Source organism: Natator depressus, chromosome 5, assembly GCF_965152275.1.
Source record: "Natator depressus isolate rNatDep1 chromosome 5, rNatDep2.hap1, whole genome shotgun sequence".
Taxonomy (NCBI): Eukaryota; Metazoa; Chordata; order Testudines; family Cheloniidae; genus Natator; species Natator depressus.
In genome coordinates, this window is record NC_134238.1 from 12,984,237 (window position 1) to 13,004,449 (window position 20,213).

At 44.3% G+C, this 20,213-nt stretch overlaps 1 protein-coding gene across 1 annotated transcript in view; it reads right to left on the reverse strand.

Annotated features, from left to right (window-relative positions):
- LOXHD1 (lipoxygenase homology PLAT domains 1) overlaps positions 1 to 20,213 on the reverse strand; it is a 310,109-nt gene that overhangs the window by 135,491 nt on the left and 154,405 nt on the right. Inside the window, exons 17-19 of the mRNA XM_074952316.1 lie at positions 14,998 to 15,133; positions 5,099 to 5,253; positions 3,866 to 4,026 (exon numbers count right to left, since the gene is read on the reverse strand). Coding sequence (XP_074808417.1) covers positions 3,866 to 4,026; positions 5,099 to 5,253; positions 14,998 to 15,133 — 452 coding nt within the window. The remainder of the gene's footprint in view (positions 1 to 3,865; positions 4,027 to 5,098; positions 5,254 to 14,997; positions 15,134 to 20,213) is intronic.

Consider the following 20,213-nt stretch of genomic DNA (forward strand, 5'->3'; position numbering starts at 1 on the left):
TTTGCAAAAATTCGGAGGGACAAAAGAACTCTATGTATAATGAACAAGGTTTAGAATGATCTCAACTAAGTTATATATATACACATGACATTAATGGATCAACACATTCTAAACACATCAGGCCATTTAAAATAGCATTCATTCGACCTAACGGCCAAAGTACTTCTTGTACAAAGTGCTTGTAGAAGCATTTGGTTTGCAATGTAAAATCATCAATAATCCCTAGGTAGTTTATATATATCTGTCTACATATTTCTAACATACACATACCTCAGTCTGGTACCACTCTGAGCTACACACACTATCAGGCTAAAATGATGTTCTGTAATCCCATATTGCACAAATATTTACAAAACGCACAATGATGTGAAAACCACAAGAAGTTCAGAGATTCGGGTCAGGTTTGGACATTTATCCAAAGCTTATCACAAATATTCAGATTTCTTGGGTCTGCAAAGCTCAGCTAGAAATATCAAGCCATATTCCCAGCTGGTATAAAATCATTTCAACGGTGGTATAATGATTTACACCAGCTGAGGATGTGGCCTAACATGAGATTGGGCTGTCTTTGATTTCCATTTCATTTCTGCCTGGGATATTATGAAAGCAGCCTCTTTTACTGAATGTCAGCTCCTCCGCTCCTGGCCTTGCACAAAGCCCCAAAGTGAAAATGAAGAATAAAAAACTTAAGCTTTGATCCTCAAAATAGGTGTGGTTCTAGGTTTGGGTGGGAAAGGTGATTCTTATTTGATTCAGCCCTTTCATCTATCCTTTTTATTGTGAGCACTATTTATGTTTATAGCACCCAAACTGTAAAGTACTTATAATATACAGATGGCTTCAGTCATTGCACTGAATGGTTCAGTGATTCACTTTGAAAAAATCTGAATTATTCTAATGTCAGAAAGTCATAAAAGATTTCAAGGCATCTGAATGGTGAGCTAGCACTCTGTAAAGAACACTCAGATATTAGAGAGACAAGGTGGGTGAGGTAATATCTTTTATTGGACCAACTTCTGTTGGTGTGAGACACACTCTTGAGCTTACGCAGAGCTCTTGGAAATGTACTTCAAAGGAGCATTTTTAATGCACTGACTCTGAGAATAACTCTGAGCCATTACATTTTCTTTACAGCAACTATTTTGGTAGTTTAAAACACAGGACTGGGAGACATTACTCCGGGATTCTAGTCCTGACTCTGCCACAAACTCACTGTTAATCCATTTAGTTTCTCTGTACCTCACTTTGCTAATACTCCTTGTAGGACTGTTGTGATTTAATTAGTGGATGTTCCTCCAGTGCTACATAAATGTTTATTGTTAAAAGCTTTTAAATTAATAAAAATCTTAGCCACGTGTTTATACACATAAATGAGAAGAACAAAACAGACTTCAGTGTGCTACATGGAAAGGAAATCCATGTTGGTGTCCTTGCGGCATCAGACATCATGAGAGCTGAGAGCACCCCACAATGGAAGTATTTCCTATATCTTAGTGCACCCAGATCGGCGGGAGAAGGTTTAGCATCTTCTGCACCAGTATGATCTGTTCCTGTTGGAAGAAGGTATTTGTGCTCTGGCTTTGCTGGATCACAGCAGAAGCAGCTGAGCTCAGAGCATGTCTCTGGACCAGTCCTAAATAACAGGACACAGCAGAAAAAAAATTATTTCCCCTGGACTTTGTCAGTGTGCTATAGGTAACAATTGAACATGATCAGGCCACAGAAGAGAAGGGTGATGGGTACAACTACATATCCACCAGCTGGCAACAGATTGACTGAGACAGATGCTCCCCCTGGCCTTTCTGAACTGTAGTCTCTACCTCTCATTACCACTTGCTTGCCTTGGCTCATTAAGAAAGGGCTGCTCCTCCTAGCCAGATTTCTAGAAGTATCTGTATCCTGGAGGAGCAGGCCCCTCTGAATGACATCCAGAGCAGCAAGGGAATTGGAGGTATCCCTGGCCAGCAGGAATGGAAGCATCCAAACGCTGCGGGTCATGGACAAGTTTATTCATTCCGATGGAGGATGCAGTGGGTGAGCACCTTTGCCTTCAGATACCTCCAGCCTCCACGACAACTGTAGACTGTCATTCTGCTCCACTTTCTCATGATCCTGCAGAAGACGCAGGCACCAGAGGCAGTGGTAGGAACAGTACTCCACTTACTCCCACTCTGTTGGTCATGTGACCATTTCCATCTGAAAGGAACAGATAATGGTGGCACAAGGACAGCAAAACAACCCATGTGAGTGACGATGGTCTCACTTGGACAACAGATCGTGGAAAACACAAGAAGAGCAGAATCCAATGATTCATGGTGCGAAGGCTGAATGTGCAAGCTGGATAGTCTACAGTCAGGTCTTAATTTGCAGCCTCTTGTTTATGGTTGTTGTTTTTAACGGTCAATGAAATCTTTTCTTCCACAACTGGATGGTGTGCCAAGTGCTTTAGCGTAACCTTACTAGAACAGGATCTGAACATCCCCTTGGGATGAAGGCCATTAATTAAGTGGCTTCAGTCATGAGGTTATTCAGAAGTAGCCATTAATGTGAGCCAGATGTATCACATGGCTAGACTTGTGAAGATCTCTGAAGATACTCAGCATAACAGTTCTCAATGTGGACATTTCATGTCCACATCAATGCCTGTCTGGTTACTATATTGTGAGTTAACTTATTAAATGGGTATTAAAAAGTGGTAACATCATAACATGATGGGTTTATTTTGTGGTTAAGGGGGCTATAATTTGGAAACTTGCCCAATTTTTGCAATGAACATGTCGCATCTCGTGTCAAACTCTACATCACTGGCAAGCTGGCTCTGCTCTCTGTTATGTGATGTGGCTTTAGTAATTCAGTGGGCCTCATTCTGAGCTCACATTGTTTTACACTGACTTCAGGGGAGTAATTGCCGGTTATACCAACATGAGATCAGAATCAGACTCAGTGGCTTTACCTTTGTTGGCAATTTGAGAATAATCATATTAGTATATAAAATTCTACCAGTCCTGTGGGAAGAGTGTGCCTAATATTTTTAAAAACAGGAATTCATTGTTATTCCATGGAATTCACCCTGCAAAGCATGAAATCCTCTGCAAAGAAAAGTGGGATTTGAAGGACCCAGGACTCTATGTTAAAGCTGTGTCTGCGGTGTTTTCACCTAGCTATTGATTATTTGCATTCTCCACACTGAGGCAGATACTGGCTAGCACTTGTGTGCGGGATGTGAAAATGAGTGCTAGCTATAGCTTCTCCAAGGGAAGCTTCATACCTTCTTTCCGGCCACTTATTGTCTTGAGGAAAGAGAAGAATACATTTGTAACTTGCCTGGGTGGCAGAGTCACGGACCCTTTTCTCTTCGATTCCCACCTGCCCTTGGGCAATCTGCACTTCCATTCCAGTGGTGAGTTTTAATGACAGCATCTTATCAATTTTGCATACTCGCAACAAGAGACTAGCATGCCGCAGCTCTCAGGATCACGGGACATGCATGTGGGGGCAGAAGAAGGCCCCCCATCTGCAACAAAACTAGGAGGCTGCAGAAGCAATGCGAATGTTCCTGCAGCAGGAGGTTGCATTGACATTGGATTCATCACCAGAAGGTTGCATTTTGTCTCTGGGAAATCCTCAGCCCCATTGGGTTAATCACTGTAAAGTTTATTCTTCAGATTGCTGCCTATTTAGTAGGAGAGGGCCATATTATACTTAATCTCCCAATCCACACATTTTGCTTTCAGGCCAAGCAAAAAAATTATCTGGCAGGATTTAGATGAGCTCAGAAGAGTCCAACCCTGAACGGTAATGAGGCTCTTGGAAGTGTGACAGATCAGTAAATACAGGCATCATTTGAGAGCATCATTTCCAGTACCTGTGGCATGGGAATTCCACAGCCTGACTTTCTGGCTGCCCTTCTTCCCTCACTATCACTTTGTCAAGGTACCAGCCACTGCTTCCTCCTTTGCCGTCATGCCCTATCCTCACCCTCCTCACCTGCTTCAGAGTCACTGCTTCAATGTAGAACTCATCAGCCTTTGACAGAGAGAAAAAGAAACAAGATTAGGGAATATTGCTCCTAAGAAACAAAACGAAACACAAGCATTTATTACTGTGATCAAACCAATCCCAGAGCTGCAGGATGGAGAAGATCCCTCAGAAGCAGGTGAATGCATTAAGTTCAAGTTAATTTACCAAAGAATGAACCTGAATATCTGTGCTAGACTCATAGGGTGGGATTGATAAAGCAACGGCGGCCAGAGATTTTGGGTGCTTACTCCTACCCATAGTCTCATACCTCCCCCTAGTAGGGAGGAAGGATGGTCCAGTTCTAAGGGTGTTGGCCTGGGATCTGGGAAACCCAAGTTCCGTTCTCTGCTCTGCCTCAGACTTCCTGGGGAGCTAGGGTAAGTCTCTGTGTGCCTGAGTTCTCCAACTATAAATGGAGATGGCACTTCCTCACCCCAAGGGGGCACTATAAATACATGTAAAGATTGTGACGTGTTCAGATACTCCAGCAATGGGGCCATATAAGTACCTTAGACAGACATATACACAGAGAGGACCACTGTAGTTTACCATGCTCCTGATGCAATCACAAGGGCCCCTTGCTTTAATGCCTGGTTAGGCAGGAGAAAATTGGAGGGAACATAGTGCTGTCGTGCATTTGTCTCTTCTCTCCACAGAAAGCACAAATGTGCTGCTGGTGGCGGCCTGTCTTTCTTCTGGTGTGGCCAGACAATGCACATCCAGACATTGTCAAGCAAAGGACACTCCTCCCTCTCACCATCCTCCTCACCTAACCCTCTCTCCACTCAAAACCTATCAGGACACCTCTGCCATGCACATGATTTCCACTAACCCCCCATTGTCCCAAGAAGTATCAGTGCCAAGCTTGAGCTGAATCTCCTGAGGTTGCAGCTGCTCCTATGCCTCAGTGCAACATGTAGCTCCTGTGATATCAAGATAGTATCGGCAATGTTTTAAAACAGTCCTAGGAACTACATTCCCCCAACCCAATTCCCAAAGGAGATCAGTTAGTTGCCAACTGTTGCACTTTTTAAGCAGCATGCTCAGACAGGCTTATGGGACCCCGGGGCCAACTTACACTGCCTTTCTCAAATTTATTCATGGTGTTTATGCTGTTATAGAGGATACGTTCCCCCGTATCTCCCTGGTCCCCAATGAAATTGACAAAGACGTTGGCGTCTGTCCCACTTCCGCTTACTGTCCCAGTGCAAACGGTTACCCGGTACTTTATCACTGTGAAGACACAAATTAATAAAGCAACTTCAGAATGCAATTTATTGTACCTGAAATTTATTTCATTTTCCATAATTAATTCCAAACATTCTGATTCACAGCTCAAACTTTCACTAGGTAATTTTGCTAATGTATTGGCTTTTACTTTACTAATGCCACAAGTCAGTATATTGTTACAGAAAAAAGGAGAAAAACCCAGAGTATAAACACCAACTCTGGTTCCCTTTTCTTGCACATTACCAAAGAATTCAGAAGGGAAAGTTGGTTGCAAACTTGAGAAAGAGCTTCAGGGCGAAGAGACATCAAACCCACCAATAAACAGACCGATATGTTTTAGAAAGAGAGAGTCCAGCCTTAGGCTTCCTTCCTATTTTCCCCCATTCTTTGCAAGCTAGCCAACCAGCTACAGGAGTAACCTGTAAGCACTCGAGAAGATACATGTGAGCTAGTTAGAGCCAGATACCGGTAACGACAGATTTTCAGAACTAAACAAAGAGAGGTGCAAACAAACTCACTGACCTGTATGCAGCACAATTGCTACTGAGCTACATGAAGCTCAGCACCTTGCCAAGAGCTTGAAAAGTAATCAATTCTTACAACAATCCCTGTGAGGCAGGTAGACATCATCATCCCCACTGAAAGGTAATAAAGGGGCAAAGCAGCCCATCCTGTGCAGCTGTACAGGAGACTAAGGGACTTAAGGCACCCACTTACTTCCCTGGCTTGGATACCCGATCATGGGTAGAAGCACAGAGATAGATATAGCCTCTGCAGAGCTGTGATGCCCTCTGCCATACACATGGGCAGGATGGGGTGGGGAGTGGGCAGAGCCTTGACCCTGACCACCAGCGTGCACACTAGCATAGCTACACTGGCATGCTGAGAGACGTGCAGGCCGGGTGCAGGTTACATGCCCCACCACAGCCAGGCAAAGACGGAATGGTACATTATGAACCTCAAAGTCACAGTCTGCTTCCTGCACTGCTTCTGGGGCAGCACCCTTGCTTAAACTATGATTTAGCCTGGTTGCAGTTCAGTGGTGAGCTATCCCTTTGGCCTCTCTTCTCTATCGGTACCTCCTTCAAGTGCCAGGTCGACGCCTGCATTTCTCTCAGTGTGGAATGCCGTGATTCATCTCACTTTTAGACTGGATCACCAGGTTCTACCATCCCATTTACCAACCGCATTACCTCAGCAAGTCCAAATGGCTTTGGCCCCTGCAACAGCCTCCTCTCCGGGGGCTGTGGCCAGTGTGAAAATGCTGAGGCAAAGAGCAGCTTGTTCCAAACAAAATATTATTAAATAGCAAAACACGTTATTAATGCAGTTAAGGTTGCCAGGTGATAGCTCATGCCCCTCTGGAATGTCAAGTTCAGCAAAACTCTCACTTCTGAAAACCAGAAAATACAGAGTTAATGTAAACACCCATGTAACCTTAACTCTGCCCCATGGAGCTGGCAATAGCTACTGGGAATTATCTGCATCTATTCCAGCTGCATTCACTGTGTTAGGTGTAGTTGTATTAAATGGTGGAGAAATAATTTAGAGCAGTTTGGAAGAGCTATGATTGGTATGAGGAGACCAGGGGCTGAGTTCCCCCTCTGTGTTATCAAAGAAAGAGGTGCATGTGTACCTTGAGGTTCCAGTCTTTGTCATTTCAGTACAGAATTGTGTAGCTCGTGTCAGTAGCAGGGCACTGAGGTGTTCTTGCCATGGGTATTGTCCTTAGCAAGGTGGGATATGAGAGCAGTTCATGGATTTAATGGTTGGTATAGGAAAGTATAGGTTATGGTGGTGTCTTGTGTAACAGTGTGAAGGGGTTGTAAAAGGGCTTGAAGTGATTGTCACATTTTCTAAGTGTGGTCACCTGTCAGGCAAGCAGGCTCAGTGTTTGAGCACAACACAAGTGCTGGTAGCACCTGTCCATTAGAGTGAAAAGGCAGAGTGGGAGCGTGTGTGTATGTGTGTGTCTGTGTGTGTGTTATGGGAGTACTGGCACATCGCTCAAAGAGGGCAGAGTTAAGGTTACATGGGCATTTACCTTAACTATTTATTTCCTGGTTTTCAGAGTTTGACTTTTGCTGAACTCGACCTTCTGAAACAGCATGAGCTATATCGCCTAACAAGCTTAACTCTGTGTTAACAAATTTTTTTGCCATTTAATAACACTATATTTTGAACAAGCTACTCACTGCATTTTATGTCATTTCATTCCCCAGTTTTTTAAATAAAAAGAGAAATGTTCATTGTAGGAGTTAGTGGTCTTTTAGACAGTTGTAGTTCTCTCCTAGGTTTCAGAGTAACAGCCGTGTTAGTCTGTATTCGCAAAAAGAAAAGGAGTACTTGTGGCACCTTAGAGACTAACCAATTTATTTGAGCATGAGCTTTCGTGAGCTACAGCTCACTTCATCGGATGCATACTGTGGAAGCTGCAGAAGACATTATATACACACAGAGACCATGAAACAATACCTCCTCCCACCCCACTCTCCTGCTGGTAATAGCTTATCTAAAGTGATCATCAAGTTGGGCCATTTCCAGCACAAATCCAGGTTTTCTCACCCTCCGCCCCCCCGCCACACAAACTCACTCTCCTGCTGGTAATAGCCCATCCAAAGTGACCACTTTCTTCACAATGTGTATGATAATCAAGGTGGGCCATTTCCTGCACAAATCCAGGTTCTCTCACCCCCTCACCCCCTCCAAAAACCACACACACAAACTCACTCTCCTGCATGAGACCTAGCTTTTATATAGTGCTTTTCATCAGTAGATCTCAAAGCACTTTACATCATTATCCCCATTTTACTGATGGGAAGCTCAGGCACAGACAGGTGAAGTGACTTGCCCAAGGTCACCCAGCAGGCCAGTGGCAAAGCTAGGAATAGTCCCAGACCAGTGGTCTTTCCACTAGGCCACATTACTATGTGATCCTTAAGTACTCCTTCCACTCCTGTACATTTAGTTATACTTGAATGGGGATAATGATTGTGCTTTGAAATGTTTGCAGTATGTAGTTATTAACAGGGCGGGTGAGAGAAATCTCATCCACAGTCTAAGTCCCAAAACTGTGATAATTTTATTAAATGGTTGTTACAATAACTTAAAGCATGTGAGAGAAGAGCGGTGTCTCTCTTGCTCTTTCCCCACCACCTGTCCTACCATTTCCCACAACATGTAGCTCCCCCACCAACATTTCCAGATCTTCCTCCTCCCCAGCATCCCATCCCATCAAGCCATTAGTTGGCCTGTAGAAGCCATTAACACATAAGAAGTTGATCCTTGTAGTCTTCTGCCCTGTAGTGCTGCGACAGGAAACAGCTTACTGCAGGGCTGCATGTTACCTTGATTATGTAGCCTGAGCTGCACACTGAGCAGGGCCCCTGTCAAGGTTCCTTCCCCACTCTGAACTCTAGGGTACAGATGTGGGAACCTGCATGAAAACCCCCCTAAGCTTATTTTTACCAGCTTAGGTTAAAACTTCCCCAAGGTATAAACTATTTTACCTTTTGTCCCTGGACTTTATTGCTGCCACCACCAAGTGTCTAACAAATATAACAGGGAAAGAGCCCAGTTGGAAACGTCTTTTCCCCCAAAATCCCCCCCCCCAAAGCCCTACACCCCCTTTCCTGGGGAAAGCTTGATAAAAATCCTCACCAATTTGCATAGGTGAACACAGACCCAAACCCTTGGATCTTAAGAACAATCCCCCTCCCCCACCTCCAGCTTTGAAAGTATCTTGTCTCCTCATTGGTCATTTTGGTTAGGTGCCAGCGAGGTTGTCTTAGCTTCTTAACCCTTTACAGGAGAAATGGTTTTTTCCTCTGGCCAGGAGGGATTTAAAGGTGTTTACCCTTTCCTTTATATTTATGACAGCCCCTCACTCCAATTACCCAGTACCCATGCCCAGATCAGACTCCTGCCCCGGCTTCCTCCAGGCTTCCCCAGCTGTCCCTGGCTCACCCAGTTCACCCCTACTCTATACCGGGACCCTCCCACACACAGTCTGACCATTCCCCCAGGGGTGATATGTACCTTAAATATACATTTGTGTCACCTTCAGCCCCTCCAAACCTCAGATCCCAGCTCACAAGGAGGGGCAGGGAGCGGGGCTCACACACCCCAAGAGGAGCAGGGTCCCCCATGTCTCAGGATACACAACCGTCAGGGAGAGGGGCCCTGCAGAGGGGTAGCACTCTCCCAGATCCCAGCACACACACAGAAGGGGAGAATTCAGGGCTGACAGATCCCTACTGCACCCCTAAAAACACCCTAATTCTTCTGCTTCCCATCCTGTTGTCTCCCCTCTCACTCACCCTAATCCTTCCCCCTCCCATTTACCAGCATCCCCCAAACCCTCATCCCTCCCCTGCCACCCACTCCCATGTATGCCCCTCCCCATAATACGCTATATCCTTCACTATAGATCTAAACCCCTCTTCCTCATTGCAACTGTTGCACCTCTAATCACCCTCCTTTCCCAGTGAGCAGTTGCATGTGTAATTTATTTTCTTCTCAAACATAGTTTCAGCACCTACTGAATATCCTGCTGCCCTCAGACTACATTTCTCAAAAACAAAACAACGTCCCCCTGCAAACAAACAAGAATCTTGACAGAGGCAGATTTCCCCAGATGTTTACAGATCATTCTCAAATTTCTGTCCAAGGTGGGTTTCAAACTTCAAAGTTGCTAGAGGCTGTGAACTTAATGAAATGCTGGGGAGGGGGGTTTCTATTTTTACTGGGGCTGTATCTAGGGTTGCCAGGTGTCCAGTTTTCAACTGGAATGCCCAGTTGAAAAGGGACCCTGGTGGCTCCGGTCAGCACCACTGATGGGGCCGTTATAAATCTGGTTGGCAGTGCAGTGGGGCTAAGGTAGGCTCCCTGCCTGCCATGGCGCCGTGCGGCTCCCAGAAGCAGCGGCATGTCCACCCTCCAGCTCCTATGCACAGAGGCAGCCAGGGGGCTCCGCACGCTGCCTCCACGCCAAGTGCCAGCTTCGCAGCTCCCATTGGCTGGGAAATGCCAATCTCGACTCAGATAGATAGGAGGGTCAGGTGAGGGTCTCAGACTCCTCCAGGGACAGGGACTCCCATATCCTAGCTCACATGGGAAAATAAGGAGAGGAAACTCAAACTCCCCAGACAGACAAGCCCCCTTCAGAACACAGCTCACATGATGGGAGCAAGAAATGGGGTTATACCTGTGTAGATAGGCTGGGGGGGGGGGGCAGATCATGGCACACACATGGGAGGGGAATGTGGGGCTGACAAGCACACCTGTCCCTATTCTGTCCCATTCACTTTATCACTCACCCTCATGTCCACCTTCCCAGTGTCCCACCGTCTCCTCCCACTGCCCCAGTCCCCATCCCCTCACCAGCTCCCCCATTCCCACTTACTCTTCTACCCCTCATCACCCTCCCCTCTCAACCAGCATTTGCTTGCTTAGTTTCTTTTCTTTTCCAAAAATAGTTTCAGCACCATTTGATTATTCTGCTGTATTCAGATAACATGTCCCCAAAACAAATACCCGCCTTTGATAGGGGCAGATTGGAGCAATATGCTGTTTCTTTTACTTCAGATTTCTGCCCTTGGATGGATTTGAACTCAGAGTACATAAGGCACAGCTCAGACTAAATGACTGTAACATACCGTCAGAGTCACCCAGGTACTGTGATGGGAAGGTGTCTTTCTAGATAGTTAGCCTCTCCCTCTGCACAAGCTCAGTGTAATCCGCTAGGCATATGAATAAACCCATGAGATTTAGCATGCCTAAATGGAGAAGTAAACTCTTTTTGAAATAACATTTTGATTATATTTCCGACAAAGGGACTGTTGATACCATGCACTCTGTTGTGGTCACCCTCGTGTGTCTGAGATCCTGGCATGATTATCAGAGATTACATCTCTCCGTGAGCAAAAAAAAAAAATGTTGTTAGAATGTGTCAACTTTAAGACAAGCTGTTTTTTCTGGGGGCTGTATCTCAGGAACCCTTTAGTCAAATGGCCACAAATATAGCTCACTGACCATACCTTATGCCCCCATAAGGCACACCAAATTTCAAGGTAATCTGATTAACCATATAGATTTTAGAGCACTTAGAACAGTCGAGCTTTAAACAGAAAGAAGGTTTTAATCTTAACTATAGCAGAGCAAGTGCTGTTATAATTTATTCATCCATAGGAACACAGGAAAAGGGTTACAACAACAACAGCCTAACATACGTTGTCTAACCTAAATTTAACATTTGCCTCATGCAATTGGACCGGCCTGATTTAGCCTCGGTACCCCCACCCCTGTTTTCCTGGGAACCGAGTTGCAGCCTGATTTTCTGGAACACGGCTGCTACTCTGAAACCTGTAGACCATGTGTCTCCCTGTCTCCTCAGAGGAACAGCTTTTTAACCACTTTCTAGCTCTTTGTTTGAGAGTTTCGGACTAAAACCCCCTTAAACTGGAATCTCTCCCTGCTCTCATCCTGTGAAACCATCCAGATGCTGATTTCACATTAGTGGAGGTACACCTCAAAGGCATTATCACCTCCATTGTCTGTTTGAGTACAGATTACTGGGGCTGTCTCCAGCCATTGAGTTTTGGTTCCTGCAAAGTTAACTAAGGCTGATTTAACTCTTTGTTACCCATTAACCAGCAAATACAATAACCACCAAGCCCACAGATATATGTATAACAGTCCTAACGATAATACATATAACGCCTACATTCTTCTCAAGCCCTAAAGAAGCAGCAATAAAAATTTTCACCTTGTAGTGTCTTGCAGCTGAGGACCTCAAAGCATTTTATCACAGAAACATAGAAATGTAGGGCTGGAAGGGACCTCAAGATGTCTTGCAGTCCATCCCCCAGGGGTGAGGCAGGATTAAGTGTGTTTAAGTATTTCTGACAAGTGTTTATCTAACCCTGTTCCAATGACAGGGATTCTGCACCTGTGATAAATGAAGTGGGGTAAGGGGTAGCTTTCTTTTATGCACCCCCAGCCAGCCAGTTAGCTATAAAATTCCTCTTAGTAGCTGTTCTCTACTTGCTTTACCTGTAAAGGATTAAAAAGTTCATAGGTAAAAGGAAGGGAGTGGGCACCTGACCAAAAGAGCCAATGGGAAGGCTAAAACTTTTTAAAATTGGAAAAAAAACTTTCCCTTTGTCTGTCTGTTTGGTTCTCCCGGAGAGAAGGGACAGGGAGCAGCAATGCTGTAAGAGCTTGGGCCAGGTATGAAAAATCATCAGATCATACCTAGAAACTACTCATTTAAAATCCCAGATACATAAGTAGATCAGGAAATGTCTAGGAAGATGCGATTAGGTTTATCTCTGTTTATTTCTTTATAGTTTGTGGACTCCTCTGTGCTAACCCCAGGTGGTTTTGTTTTGCTTGTAACCTTTAAGCTGGCCCTCAAGGAAGCTATTCTTGATTCTTAATTTTTGTATTTGGTTTTTTTAAATCTAGCAATAGCCTAAGTTTCCAGATGTACTTTCTTTCTTTTTTGTTCTTAATAAAATTTACCTTTTTTAAGAACAGGATTAGATTTTTTGTGTCCTAAGAGGTTTGTGCACACGTTGTTTAATTATCTGGTGGCAACAGCTGATTTCCTTTGTTTTCCTTCTCAGCTCTTCCCCGGGTTGGGGTGAGGGTGGTGAAAGGGCTTGAGGGTACTCCACAGGAAGGAATTCCCAAGTGCACCTTCCTGGGTTCTCAAAGGGGTTTTTGCAGTTGGGTGGTGGCAGCATCTACCCATCCAAGGTCAGAGAAAAGCTGTAACCTTGGTGGTTTAATACAAGCCTGGAGTGGCCAGTATTAATTTTTAAAATCCTTGCAGTGAAGTGCAAGAGTGGGGAATCAGCCATGAACGCACCCAACCTAGAAGACTTGTTCCAGTATTTAACTATCCTTAGAGTTTAATTTTTTTTTCTAATATCCAACCTAAATTTCCCTTGCTGCAAACTGAGCTGATTACTTCTTGTCCTACCATCAGTGGACATGGAGCACAATTGATCACAATCCTATTTATAACAATCTTCTACATATTTGAAAACTGTTATCAAATCTCCCTTTAGCCTTCTCCTCTCTAAACATGCCTGATTTCTTTCAACCTTCCATGTTTTCTAATTCTCTTTCAATTTTTGTTGCTCTCCTTTTGACTCTCTCTGGCTTGTTCACATCTTTCTTAAAGTATGGTGCCCACAACTGGGCACAGTACTCCAGCTGAGGCCTCAGCAGTACTGAGTAAAGTGGAACAATCACTTCCCATGTCTTGTATGTGATATTCCTGTTAATAAATTCCACAATGACATTTGCCTTTTCCACAGCAGCATCATGCTATTGACGCATGGATATAACCCTCCTCTATAACCCCCCAGATCCTCTTCCTCTGTACCGCTACCTAGTCAGTTATTCGCCATTTTATATTTGTGCACTGGATTTTTCCTTCCTCAGTGTAGTATTTTTCATTTAATAGCGTTTCATATTATTGATTTCAGACCAGTTCTCCAATTTATCAAGATCATTTTGAACCCTCCAAAGTGCTTGCAACCCCTTCCAGCTTGGTGTCACTCACAAATTTTATAAGCATACACGTCACTCTGTTATTCAAGTCATTAATGAAAATATTGAATAGTACCGGAGCCAAGACTAAGTCCTATCAGGACCCCACTAGATCCATCCTCCTAGTTTGACAGTAAACCATTAATAACTACTCTGAGCACAGTCTTTCATAATCTAGCCCTTAGACACCTACATGCAAGTTTAGGCACATTAAATGCTCAAGCCTGAAACTCAGGTGAACAGTAGAACTAAAACAGCATCACCAGGTGCTCCCTAACAAATAAACTTTTTAAATTCAGGCCTCCTCTTCATAGCTGATTAAAAATAAATTTAAAAACCAGTGTGACATTTTAATAACATTTGCAATTACAATTATTCTTCATCATTAGAGGAGCACTCAGCTGCTTACAGATCACTGAGTTCCATACGAGATCAAAATTTCCATATGAGATCAGACTCATGGTCCATCTAGTCCAGTGTCCTGTCTCCAACAATGACCAGCACCAGATGCTAGAGAGGAGCAAGAAGGTACAGGAAACCCCACAGCAAGTAGATGTGAGGTATCCTCCTCCCTTCCCCCACGGAAAGTCTCTGTTAAGTAAGTTTAATGCTTACGAAATACAGTTGAGAGGTTGTACTCATGATTCAGTTCTAAAAGCAATAGGATGGAATTCTTCTTGAATAAATGGAGTCCTGTTAAGCTCCTTAATTAAAGCTACAGGTGATAAACATATATTGAGTACTTGCATGTACGAAAGGTGCCCATTTCCTTGTGTGTGTGTATGTATAAAAAGATAGCGTACACCCTTTTGGTATACATATCTTTACAAAACTTTTTAGACCTCATTTCAATATTTTTATACACACACAAATATTCAAATCTTGTACTTTCCATTTAAAAACGGAATGGAAATTGCATGAGAAGAAAGAAAATATACTTTAAGGAACAACTGTATTCTGGCCTGATCTTTCCCATCTCTATTGTTAAGTCGGCTCAAAACAGAGCCTACAATTTCAAACACTTTGTGCAGTTAATGGTGCAAAAATAAAATCCCATTGGAAAATCAGTGCCAAAAAAAGAGGCTAATTGAATTGCACAGGTCTATCTGTGCATCACTGAAACAAAGAGGATTTATTTCTATTCAGTCACTAAACAAGCCTCTATAAGGAGTCCTTGATTCTTACCTGGCATGACTTCAGTCACTAGAGGTCCCTCTGCAGGGAGCTCCCTGATGATCTCATTGTCGTCTTCATTTATATCCAGCCAACGGCCACAGTTGAATGTATATTTCTCTTTTGTCAGCGTTTTCAGCAGAGTTATCTTAATTAAACCGAAACACCACATGAGTTCACAGGCTTAAAAACAAAAATGACAAGCTCCCAATAAGCTCTGCTAGGGGAGGAAGGGTAGGTTCAGAGCAGTGAAGGAATAAGTATTAATAATTAGCGAACCTATTCAGGTTTGCATACTATGCTCATCGTTGTGGTATATGAGCACCTACCAGAATTAGGACATTGAACAAAGAGGCTAACCTCTGTCAAATCTGAGTCCTTTTCATTCCTTTTCTTCTCCACTCTCCTCAAGGCAAAACCGTTGACTCAATCACATCTGCCCTCCCCCAAAAAACTTGGAAAAAAGTTTTGATCAAGCTCATTATTATTCAGAATTTCTTATGTGCTCACACTACACCCAGCAGCACTATACAGACAACATAGAGATAACATACAGATAATTCATGCAATCATACAGATTGCAAGTTCAAAGCAGAAAAACGCAGAACAGGCAAGACACACTGGGTGGAATGACTGGGATTTTTGTTTAAATGTAACTATTATTGTTGGGTTGTGTATCATGAAGATGTGAGTCTGTAAGAGAGATATGAATGGGGAGAGGGTGGTGGCTTGGTGATGAAAATAATGTCCAGTGCTGAAAGGCCATCTAAACTTCGCAGCTTGGGCTTATCTTTACTAAGAAATAACGAGGATAACTATTTAAAGTACTACTGATACTCCGAATTTGGAAGGAAAAAAAATCCCATTTTCCCTGAGTAGCTTTTCTCCTCCTTCATTAGTCCAGCCCATCTTCCAGTGTGAAGACCTCCCACCCAGCAGTCTCATGGAATAAGAAATGTCATGAACTGCTGTCCTCAACATTTTCTACATGGTTTCATTGACAAATGTGCAACCCACATGACTTACCTGTGTTTATTACATAGGGCCTCAGGGCCAACCAAGAATGAGGCCCCATTGTGCTAGGTGCTGTACAAACACAGAGTAGTAGATGGTCTTTGCCCTGAAGATCTTACAATATCAATAGACAAGAAGACACAGAGTGAGGGTAAGAGTATAAAACAGAAGCAGAGTGAACAATGTGGTGGTGGGAAAACATAGCTAAAACATGGCTCCCATCATCTCAGAACTCTTCATCTTCCCTCCGAACCCCTCCCTGCTATCTCCTTTCTCAATCACCACAGACAACTCCACCATTCTGCCAGTCAGTCATGCCTGAAACCTGGGGGTCATCTTCAACTAGGACCTCTCGTTAAGCCCTCGTATCCAGGCTACGTCTAAATCTTGCTGATTCTTTCAGCATAACATTGCTAAAATACAGCCTTTCCTGTCCTTCCACAACAGCTAAAGTTCTTGTCCAGGCTCTCATCACCTTGTGTCATGATTACTGCAACAGCCCTTTCTCTGGCCTGGACAAATGCAATCTTGCTATGTTCATATCCATTCAGAATGCTGCTGTAAAGATCATTTTCTAGCCCATCACTTTGACTGTGTCACCCCTCTCTCGGCATCCCTCCACCGGCTCCCCCTGCTCTACCACATCAGACATAAGCGAGTTGTTTTCACGTTCAGTGCCTTTTATGACCTGACCCCACCCTACTTTTTATCTCTCATCCAGTATTGAAAGTTTGACTCCCGCCTCCAATCAGCCCATGACTCCAGCCTCCATCACCCATTTGTTACGCTGTCAAACAAGCATCTTTGTGCTTTCTCCAGCACTTCCCCTCCCACTTGGGAGGAGCTCCCCATCACTAACTCATTATCCTCCTTCAAAATCTCCTTAAAACTCTCCTTTGCTGTAAGGCCTACACAAAACTTGACAATAGTTAGAGGTGGCTGGTGTGCTGATACTACTGCCTACAACGCTGACCAATATTGCCTCATTGTTTCCTTGTACTCCCCCATTTGTCTGTCTGTATCCATCTGTTGTCTCACATCTTTTATTTAGACTTAGAGTGTCAGCTCTGTTTTTGTGTTCTGCGTTTGTACAGCACCTGGCACAATGGGGTCCTGGTCCGTGCTTGGGGCTCCTAGGTGCTCTGGCAATACAAATAGATAATAATAATCAGCATATTAGTTCCACTAATTTGGGGGGTAAAGGAAGTTAGTTAGGAGGGGATCAGCTAAACAGAAAGAAAAGGAAAGGAAGGGGGCCGAGGAGGAGAGGGTAAGGGGGACAGATGTGGACTGGAGCTGAGGTCAAGAGACTGTGAGGGAGAGAGGGGGAGGGTTGGAACAACCAGCCAATTGGCACAGGGAGGTGAATGTCCAGTTAAATCTGTAGAAACTGCTCTGATCCAGAGGTCCCTGCTTGGGCTGTTTCTGCCCCTCCCAGCTGGAATCTCTGGTTGGCTGCTCTCTGCAGTCTTTCCCCAAGGCCACATGGCACAGGGGAAGGAGGCACCATCTGCATACTAGTCCTGTTGCTGCTATGATGCCACAAGCCTGGAAAAGATCATCTCCAGGATAAAAAGTAGCAGGCTCAAACTCAACCAGGTGAGACCAAAGTGACGCTGGTCAGCAGGGTTAAACATGTTGAAGAACATGCTGGGAGATTGTCATCATCTCCCATTGCAGGCACACACCCCTTCATCCCCATTCATCAGAAAGTGATCTGGGACCTTGGGGTCTTGTTTGACACATCGTGATACCCTAGAGGATCACCTAGCATCCATGACAAAAAACATTTTTTTCCCATGTCCAGCTTGCTAAGAAATGCCACCCCTTCCTCCCAGACAAGGACATCGCCCTGGCAATCTATGCATTTGTCACCTCCAGGCCGGGTTACAGCAATTCACCTGAACCTGAACCTGAAGATAAAAACAACACAAAGACTCCAGCTTGTATAAAATGTAGAGGCCTGGCTTCTCTGTAGACTAGGTCTCTGTGCTTCAGTCCCTCCACTGGCTCACAGTCTGAGTCCACTTCCAGTTCAGGACCTTGAACATTAGTAGTAGTTTAGGTCCCAGTTATATTAGAGACTACATCATCATCTACAAACTGCCAAGACAGCTGCAGTTTTAGTCTTCTGAGACAATGCAGATCACAAAGCCAGGAAGAAGTGTGAGAGAGCTGGAAATAAGGTGTTCTTGGTCAAGGGAAATAGCTATGGAACAAACTAGCAGAGAAGACTGGACACCCAGAATCTGACTACCTGTAAATTCATGCTGCAAGACTTCTCTGTTTGATAAAGACTGACCAGAATGATAGTTACAACAATCCCCATGCAAAAAAATCCTCAACCTTCCACACTCCCTGAAAAAAGTTACCCAACACAGATCTTCCTGTTAGTGAAGAGGAGGAGCTGGAAACTCCATGAACTCCAGTAGGGACCTTGCCATGCCAATTCATTTGACCTTGGAGGCACTCAGAAACTACGGTGATGGGTGCCAGTATGAAACCCAACAGTAGATAGTTTCGGTGGTGCTGCCGACTTCATACATGCTGAGTTGAGTGGTGCTATGGTGAAGCAACATGGTCCAGAACCCAGGCACTGTAACACACGGACTCTGGGGCAGAAGCCAGGATAGACATCTCAGTTGCACTAAATGTAGAAATGGTCAAGTGCAAAATGGTCCCACCAGGTCTAGTGAATCCTGGTGACATCCAGATTCTTTCAGGTGTTCCACAAAGAGGCTGCATTTGCAGCTTATGCTCCAAAGAACGGCCCACCGAGATAAATCTATTGTGGGAACATGTCATTTCCCAGAGTCCAATAATTATCTTAAGGCAACTAGCTGAGGATCCTCTGGAATCCCATCATTCCCCACGGTGTATTCCTTGCCCTTGTGATGGAGGACTGAATACATAACCTTCCAGAACCCATTCTAAACATTCCTAGCTGCCCACTGGGGTTACTCAAGAGTCCCTCACTTAAATGAGGGAGTGTCCTGGCGGGAGCAAGACAAGACCATTCCATCTGATATAAAGATGATATATTCCCACAGCAGCCCCACTTATTGCTTCAGCAGGCAGTGAAGAGAGTGAATGGAGTCCCTCTGAGTGACAAAATGGGGATTCCTCCTCAGTACGGCATCATCCCCTCCTTCAGGAGAAAAAGCGACAGCAAGCAAAGGCTCATGAAGCATGAATAACTCTGCATGTATCTTCAGAACTAGTGTGATCTGTAATATTTCACAGTTTACTAGCTCAAATAGAACCTGCCTAAGCATGTACAGCTTCCTCAGGGTGAAAGAGGGCAGAGTCCAGCCCAATTGCATTAGAGATACTAAAGAATAAACAATGTGACCTTATTAAATGGTAAATGGTGAATCACTGTTATTTATGGCTGTAGTGTAAAATGAATGTTTTCTTAGGCACAATCTTCCAAGCGATCCAGAGCTGGTCTGGTGGCCTAGTGACAGCATGCTGCATTTTTTGGCTGATAGAATAAAGCTTAGGGATGAACTCCATGCCTCCAGACCTAGGCAAAGGCTGACAGCATCATAATCAGTGTCAAAGTAATGGAGAAACAAACTAGACCCTTCTTCACAAGAACATTTTCCTGCTGGATAAGTAACAAAGAGAACTAGTGCTGGCTGAGTGAGAGAAATAAGAAATGAGTAAAGATTTTTTACTAGGTTATCATTTATCCCCCCAGACAGGACAGGGGTGCCCTCTAAAGCACAGCCTGTACTGTTTCCCTCACTGAAGATGTAAATGACTGATTTGAAGCGTGGGGCTTCCAGCATTATCCGTTGGGAGACAGTGTCACACCCTCCCAGACCTCGCTGTTAGGAATCTTTTTCTCTTAACAATCAGCCAAAACAGGCTGGGAAGGCACTTGCTTGCGGGTCCTGCTGCATAAGATAATGTGTCTGAGAGCCCCAGGAAAGCACATCTATACTGCAGGCAAGGGGGGAATATAGTTGTCTGTGTAAGACGGGGAGAAGGGATGTACCCTTCAGGCACTGAAGTCCAGGCTGTTGGGTGCTGCCATTTTCCATGCCTCTCATCTTCTGCAGTGACTGCACTCGACAGGAATATTAGACCGCTGGCCTCCTGCCCCATTACTATTCCTTGGCTTACTTATCACAGTAAATGCTACAAGAGTGGGCTGATCTACACACATTCCTTTCCACACCTGCTACCCAACATGTCATCTTCATGAA